General features: G+C 40.0%; 1 protein-coding gene across 1 annotated transcript in view; it reads left to right on the forward strand.

The window, feature by feature from the left end:
* Window positions 1–6,398, forward strand: part of MCF2 (MCF.2 cell line derived transforming sequence) — a gene marked incomplete at its 5' end in the record, with an annotated part of 18,577 nt that extends 12,179 nt beyond the window's left edge. Inside the window, 3 exons of the mRNA XM_024751900.1 lie at window positions 2,049–2,158; window positions 3,733–3,842; window positions 5,761–6,398. Of these exons, the coding sequence (XP_024607668.1) occupies window positions 2,049–2,158; window positions 3,733–3,842; window positions 5,761–5,793 (253 nt within the window). The remainder of the gene's footprint in view (window positions 1–2,048; window positions 2,159–3,732; window positions 3,843–5,760) is intronic.
* Between the last annotated feature and the right edge of the window lie 2,117 nt (window positions 6,399–8,515).

An 8,515-nucleotide genomic window follows, 5' to 3' on the forward strand; every position in this document is an offset into this window, starting at 1 on the left:
TGAATGATAGCTTTGCTGCTGGTTTAGAGATGTGGCCATTGTATTCCGCCTCTAGGAATCTTAAAAGGTGGAGTTTCCATACAACATTTACATATATGCAGAAAGAATCCTCACGGTGATTCCAAGGCCTTGGCACAGAAATTCACCGCGCAGCATCTGCATGATGTAGGGTCATTGAAGGACTTATTAAAAGTACTCTTTTTCAATGGTACAGATGAACTTATTTACAAAGCAGTAATAGAGTCACAGATGTAGAAAATAAACTTACTGTTACGGGGTGGGGGGGAGGTGAGGGAGGGATAAATTGGGGGATTGGGACTGACATATACATACGACTATATATAAAATAGATAACTAATAAGGACTTACTGCACAGGGAGCTCTACTCAATACTATCTAATGACCTATCTGGGAAAAGAGTCTAAAAAGGAGTGGATATATGTATATGTATGACTGATTCACTATGCTGTACAGCAGAAACTAATACAACATTGTAAATCAACTGTACTCCAATGAAAATAAAAATACTCTTTTTCTCTGTTGCATATCATCTTTCACAGGTAGCTAAGATCAGGTGCAAAGTATGTTGATTCATCTGAGGCTTTAGGAGAACCATTTTAGTTTATTTTTTATTTATTTATTTTTGGCTGCGTTGGGTCTTTGTTGCTGCGGACAGGCTTTCTGTAGTTGAGGCGAGCGGGGGCTACTGTTCGTTGCAGTGCGCGGGCTTCTCACTGCGGTGGCTTCTCTTGTCGCAGAGCACGGGCTCTAGGCGCACAGCCCTCGGTAGTTGTGGCACACGGGCTTAGTTGCTCCACGGCATGTGAGATCTTCCCGGACCAGGCCTCGAACCTGTGTCCCCTGCATTGGCAGGTGGATTCTTAACCACTGCGCCACCAGGGAAGCCGCAGGAGAACCATTTTAAAGTCACGGTGGAAGTCTTTATTTTCCATGGTTCACAATACTCAGTGTTTTATCATGTATTCTGGAAGTAAAGTCTTTAGATTTCATGGAGCAATTGACTCTATAGTAGCTGATACAACTCAACAGTATTAATCAGATTGAGGTTTCATTGTCATTCATATACACTTTGCCTAATTCATTGAAGTTAAAAGTTCATAGAACAGTAGGGGTTTTTTTTTTTTGTTTATATTTTTCCAACTTATTGAGTTATAGTTGACAATTAAAATTATATACGTTTAAAGAGTACAATTTGAGGGGGCTTCCCTGTTGGCGCAGTGGTTGAGAGTCCGCCTGCCGATGCAGGGGATGCGGGTTCGTGCCCCGGTCTAGGAAGATCCCACATGCCATGGAGTGGCTGGGCCCATGAGCCATGGCCACTGAGCCTGCGCATCCGGAGCCTGTGCTCTTCAATGGGAGAGGCCACAGCAGTGAGAGGCCCAGATAGCTAGTGGGAAGCAGCCGCATAGCACAGGGAGATCAGCTCTTGCTTTGTGACCACCTAGAGGGGTGGGATAGGGAGGGTGGGAGGGAGATGCAAGAGGGAAGAGATGTGGGGATATATGTATATGTATAGCTGATTTCACTTTGTTATACAGCAGAAACTAACACACCATTGTAAAGCAATTATACTCCAATAAAGATATTTTTAAAAAAGAGTACAATTTGATGATTTGACATACATATACACTGTGAAATAATCAACACAATCAAGCTAATTGACATATCTGTCACCTCACATAGTTATCCTTTTTTGTGTCTGTGGTGAGAACATTTAGCATTTACCTCTTAGCAAATTTTGGGTATACAATATAATATGAAACAGGGATTTTAAACAATATACCTGCCTTGGGTCCAGAAAGGAGCCTTTTCTTTCCATGCTGGCTTGGATCCCAGGATTAAAGCTTTTGTATATTATGAGCTGTTATCACAGAGACTTAAATAAGGGGGAAAATCAGCTCTGTTTGAATGGATTCTTAGACTATGTTCTTAACACATGGTATTAGTAGAAGAAATACCATTTAAAATTTCTTATTACTCTTAAACTGAAAAAAAGCTTACCAGTTTTTACATATTTACTATTTCAGAAGGCAACAGGGAGCTTTTATAGGTGCTGAGGAAACTGACTTGGAGCACACCAGCGCTATGGTGGAAGTTGGTGAGGCCATCGCGTCAGTTCGGGCAGAAGCAAATACAGGTATGTGTAGTGCTCATCTGAAGGCAGAATTCATGGCTGTGCAAATTGTTTCCTCCCGTTGTTAATTTGAGAAATCTACCCATCTATTCACTTTATATGGAGAAAACAAAGTTAACCCATTTTTAGACGACTCTTCTGTCCTGTGTATATGCAAGATACTCAGCTGAGCAGAGGTTGTCAAAGTGTGGTCCGTGGACCAGTACCTTCAGCATCACCTGGGAACTTGTTACGAAGGCAAATGCTCTGGCTCCATCCCAGACCTTCTGAATCAAAAACTCTGGGAGTGAGACCCAGCCAGCTGTAATGTAACAGGTTCTTCATGTGATTCTTTCTGGAACCTTCTCAAGTTTGGGAGCCCCTCCTACACAGGATACAGAGGTGAATAAAACACATCCTGCATCAAGGGATGCACACCTGCTTGACTCACTGTAAGTTTAATGAATAGAAAAGAGTCATTTACAACCCAGGAATATTTCTTTTTATTTTTCAAATTGGGCCATTTAAAGGGATTTAAAACAATTTGTTTAATTTAACAAACATAGCAGCCTGTGTGCCAGGAACTGTGCAGTACTCTGGGCATACAGTCTAACTGAGATACGCTCAGCTGCCATCCCCACGAAGCTAGGAGTGTAGAAAGATAATGCAACAAGCAATGAAAATTGAATTTGATAGTGTGATAACAGGCAAGGCGCTTCCGAAGCACCTGCAAGGGTCACCTGAACAGCTCTGGGATCAACAGCATAGACTTCCCTGAAGAAATGCCTAACGGGGTGCCTGATACTCAATGCTTAAATATGATGTTCCTTAATCTGGAAGACTTCTCTACTAGCTGAGGAGAAACAAGGAACAACAACCTTGCTCAGCTTCAGTTCTCCATTTACGTGTCACTTCCCTCAGGTCATCTATACTGTGGCCCCCTGAGCCATCAGGAGAGAGCCTAGTACCACTGCCTTCATTTGACAGATGAGGAAACCAAGTCAGAGAAAGTTAACATGACTCTCCCAAGGTTACATGAATAGTTTAGCGTGGCCAAGATGAAATGCTGTGTCGTTTCTCTGCCTACATCAGATTGCTTCTCCCATACCAGTTCAATGCATTTTATTAATTAAGCATCTCTTGCAGGCAGGTCCTTATGAGACACACAATGTGTAACACATGGTTCCTGCCTAATAAAAGAGATACGACAAGTCCAAAATACCAATATTACCAGGTAGAATGTTATAAGTGCTATTTAAGTGGGACCAAGAAGAATGCTATAGAAAGAATTTTTGGAAGAGATGATTTTCTATAAGAAGGGGTAAATGTTCTCTGGAATGTTATTTAACTTCTTATTATCTGTAATAACTCCCACCACCCCCAACAGGAAACTATTCTGAAAAGTAAAAGAAGTGTAGATATTCTAGGCCCTTTCTGAAATATCAGAAATTCTAAACTAGTACAAGCTAATTGGAGGTTTTATTACAAAAGGTATTATTCTTGGACCATTGAAGGGTATGGCCTTGATTATTACACTTCATTTTACTTCTCTCCTTGTGGTGGACCAGTAACTGCCACCCTCCATGTTTTTCTTACAGTTTGGACTGAGATGTCGTCACCTGCAGAAACCTCTGTCGAGCCTGAGGAATGGTCCAGTAACTATTTCTACTCTTCTTATGATGACAATGAAGAAGAAAGGCCTCTAATGGTTAGTAATGACATATTAAGATAAATAAAAACCCTTCGAGCAATTTTATTGATGAAATAGGTGAGGCACATAGGGGCAGTCCTTTGTCAGTATCCTTGAGGTCATGAGGTCATTTCCACAGCCAAAAGATTTGAAGCAAGTCTTACTGTGAACATTCAGTAAGCACTTTTATCTCTGTGAGAACTTGTTTGAGCTATACATGGAGCTCCTACTGAAGTTGATGAGATAGTCAATCATTCCAAGTCCCATATCGTGACCAATTTTATCTTTAATTGAGCTTCACCACTCTGTTTTCAATCTGGGCATGTGAGATAAAATCAGAGCACAAAGGAGGTTCAGATATACTTAGAAATCAGTTTAGATTCCAGATTAGAAAGTATAGGAAATAAACATTACACATTAAAAACTATTTAATACCATCTGGGGAATATATTTTAGTGGGCTGTCAAAAAACATGCTAATGCTACAGATCTCAGCATATCACAGCAAGAGGGCACCCCATGAAAGTAAAGGTTGCTTTAGGGTAAAAGGAAGTGTTTTATAGAAGAACTAGTTTGCAGTGTTGTTAGGATCCTGGTGGATTATTACAGGGGAGTTAGGACTGTTTAGGATAAATCTCCAATTTTCTGAAGTCACCAGGGTGGAGGGTGGGAACGATGCTTTGTAGTGGACTGTTCCTTGGTGCTTTTCAGAGGAATAAATTCAGTTTGGCAGTTCTGGTGTTGGGGTAAGGGAGTAATGGCATGGAGAATCCAAAAGCTGCATCGACGCTGGAATGCTTTCTTTTAAAAAGCAACAGAATATTCTTTCCACTAATAAGACAGTGACCATAACTCATATTTGTATGGTCGTTTACAGTTTTCAAAGTGATTTCACACTGAATATTCACAGTCTTAGTGAGGCTTTATTCCCTCCAACTGGTGGAGGAGGAGACCGAAGCTCAGAGCTGGTAAGAGTTTTGTCCAGCGTTTGTTGTCTAGACTGGCAGTGCTCAAACGTTTTAATGAATTTACATTTTTGAAACCAAAAAAATCTAGTGAGAAGAGTGGCATTTGAAATATTTTTGCAGCCTAAAAAATAAAAAGTAAATAAGGGACTTCCCTGGCGGCCGGTGGTTAGGACTCTGCGCTTCCACTGCAGGGGGCATGGGTTCGACCCCTGGTCAGGGAAGTGGTATCCCGCAAGCTGCACAGTGCAACCAATAAAAATAATAACAATAAATGAAATATTTTTGCAAATTTCTTTAACATCTGGCTTCAGAAAAGACAGCTGGATTCTCATGTTTGTGTTTGCATTCAATCTGTTGTGCTATCACACATTCGGTGGCCTCTTGAAAACTCCCCTGTAGACTTGTGAGAGGATGAGAGTGAAAAAGGCAAATAATATATTTAGCTTTGACCCTTGCAGACCCTTGGAACTCCCAACGGTCAGCCTCCCAAACTTTGAGAATTGCTGATTTAGACGAATAAATAAAAAGAACTTCATTTCCTGAAGTAACATTATCTGAGGACAGGAGGGGTCGTTGTTCAGATGTGAGCAGTAAGTCAAGGGAAGCCAGTTGGGATTTCAATGTTTGCTGTAAATGATGCTCTATGAAGGGATTGTCAAGAACCGAGAAAGCCTTCAGTAAGCATTTTTCCAGCTATGGTGTCAGAAAATAAAGCAAATATGCAAAATTGATGAATGCTTTCATCATAGGGGATGGGAATGTAGAAAAACCTACTAGCTCTCTTCTCCCAAGAATTCCCTGAGTTGTGCTGCTAAGGAAAACATACAAGGGACAATGTAGTGCATTCCATACCCCCTCAGTTAAATAACCCCCAACCTAAAAAGCAAAACAGGTTGGAATGAGCTGATCTTTTAGCCTCGCTTTATCAAGTCAAAAACAAGAAATTAATGGGTGCTGCTTCCCTTGTAGAGGCCCGTGTCGGAGATGGCTGTCCTATTTTAATGAAGCTACTCTGTTAAATGGCAAGTAGCTCTTTCCTGCCTGCTCCTCGGCCCATTTGATAAAAATACTGCTCAAAAGACGTTCAGCCCGAGTGATGCGGATAATGTTTTCAGGTTAATTCCTTTGGACGTGCAAAGAATCAACACCACATAATTATTTCTTTCCTTTTATTTTAAAAAAGTTTTAATTATGGTACTCTTACTCTTTAAAATCATATATTCAATGTGTAAGATGCTGTGCTGGAAAAATTCTCATCTCAGAATACGTTTGGACTTGAAGATTACTATTTCTTCTCTGTCTACCTTGTAACCAAATGCAATCAGTGTGCCTTGGATTATTTAGCTTATTAATGAATCAAGTTAAAATTATAGCTGCAAAAAGATTAAGGCCAAGTAAAGCACAACATTATGGTTTAATATGCTTTTGTTGGACTCAGCTTTTGTGCCCCTTATTTTTACCTGTGCAAAACGATAGCAAAGCACAGGAATCCTTTTGGGGGCGTTAGTAAATCTTTGTTCAGGGCCATTGCCTTTTTTATGTGCCAAGATAATTATTTTTAATGAGAGTAGTTTACAAATAACAGTATTTAAAAATTATTTTCATGCTTGTTTTTTTTCTGGATTTATGTTTATTATTCATGTAACTTAAATCAGTTGTGCTCTGTTATTTTCTGTGTAGTTCATGCTGTAATGCTCTTTTTGCAAATAAAAATTAATTCTTCAGGTTAAATAAACACATGTCCTGCTTTTTTTCTTTTTGCCATCACAAACTGCTCTATGTTTGTTTGTTACTGCAAAGCTGCTACAGCTAACCACATTTACCATTGAAGTAAAGAATGAAGTCTGTACGTCACAGAACAGGCACTTACGCAAGTAGTTTTGCATTCAAATTCGTAATGTCATTTTTCAAAACAACCTTACAGTCTCCAGGCAAATATAAAGCCCTAGCAGATTGCAGGAAGAGAGGCTCAGAAGACCTCCTGATTAGAAATGGAGCTGTCATTCAGCTTCTCCATGAGGATGCTGAGGGTCAATGGTAGGTGAATTCTCCATGACTATGTTGACCTCCGCCTGGGGCACACGGATATCTAATCAGTTGTTCTGCTTTACTTGTATCTTTGTTATACAGTCTCAAGAAGCAGAAATAACACATTTCTTATCGGTGTTTCATTTTCATTGCTTCAGCCATGTCTATATAGCTCACTGAAAGGAATGTTAACCTTTGGTGAGTGAAAAATGCTTTGAAAGAATGAAATGCTATGAGTCTGCATGCTCTTTTGTGGTTTACCTTTGGCTCAGATGTTTCAGCTGATACATCAGGCTTTGTAATGGCTACAGATCACATTACATTAGGTCGTTTAAGTCATTCATTAATTCATCACATGTTTAATGAATGCCCACTATGTGCCAGGGACCATGTTCGCTACTTTACAACATAGCCACACTTTGCTTTATCAGTTCGAATACTGACTTTTTAGTCTTCTCATTCTATCCTCATGCGTTTGACTTTATACAGCACTGATTGCAAAGATGCTTCTGCCAGATATGCTGTTTAATTATAGAGAGAGAACCCAAAGCAAGAAGGAAATATTATTTGGAAGAGGACTGAATGAAACTTCCATAAAGCTTTTGGAAATTTTATATGAAATAATTCTGCCTTCATTGTGTCAAGAACTTTAACTGAAGTGCTACATTGACTGTGTACTCTGACCCTAAAGGGGGAAGAGTGTACACCTGACGGTGAAATTAATGATGGATCATTAACATAATAACCATTTTTGCTAGTGAGCTAAGTCTTTTGTAGATTACTCAGAGGACTCAAGCACAGTGTCATGAAGGTCTTTGAATATGTGCAATAGTTTGTGAAAATCTGAGCTTTAATGCAATGTATATGTTAATTTTATTACCTTATATTACCATTATTGGCTACTAATTAGTTTATTATTTAGGTTGGTGAAAAATCTAAACAGAAGAAAAGAAGATCTGATTCCAGGGAACAGTTTGCAGGGGGTTTTTTTGTTTGTTTCTTTTAATTAATTTATTTATTTTTGGCTGCGTTGGGTCTTTGTCAGTGCGTGCAGGCTTTCTCTGGTTGCGGCGAGCGGGGGCTGCTCTGTTGCGGTGCGCGGGCTTCTCATTGCGGTGGCTTCTCTTGTTGTGGAGCATGGGCTCTAGGTGCCTGGGCTTCAGGAGTTGTGGCTCACGGGCTCTGGAGCGCAGGCTCAGTAGTTGTGGCACACGGGCTTAGTTGCTCCGCGGCATGTGGGATCTTCCCAGACCAGGGATCGAACCCATGTCCCTTTCATTGGCAGGTGGATTCTTAACCACTGTGCCACCAGGGAAGCCCCAGTTTGCAGGTTTTAATCGGTGACTATAGGTTTCAGAATGCCAAAGTTACAGGTATAATATGAACTTGACTGTATGCTATTTGTTTAAAGGCTAAAAATCTTAAAGCTCCACCAAATATGTAATTGGCATAGGGTAAGAACCTCTCTGCACTTAGAAATAGAGCTGCAAGCATATTATGTTAGCTAGGATTTAATTTTTTCCCTTAATAGTTTTAAATTAATGAACAGAGATGTTTTAAACATGTTAAACTTTTCTCTACAAGGTTGATAGGTTTGAAAGGAAGTTTCATGTACAGTGCTGTCTTACAAGAGATCCTTCAGAACTAAATACTGATGATATGATTTTAAGGAACCAGCCTTACTGTCCAAGGATGC

This window comes from Neophocaena asiaeorientalis, unplaced genomic scaffold (assembly GCF_003031525.2).
Source record: "Neophocaena asiaeorientalis asiaeorientalis breed wild unplaced genomic scaffold, Neophocaena_asiaeorientalis_V1.1 scaffold961, whole genome shotgun sequence".
Classification (NCBI taxonomy): domain Eukaryota; kingdom Metazoa; phylum Chordata; class Mammalia; order Artiodactyla; family Phocoenidae; genus Neophocaena; species Neophocaena asiaeorientalis.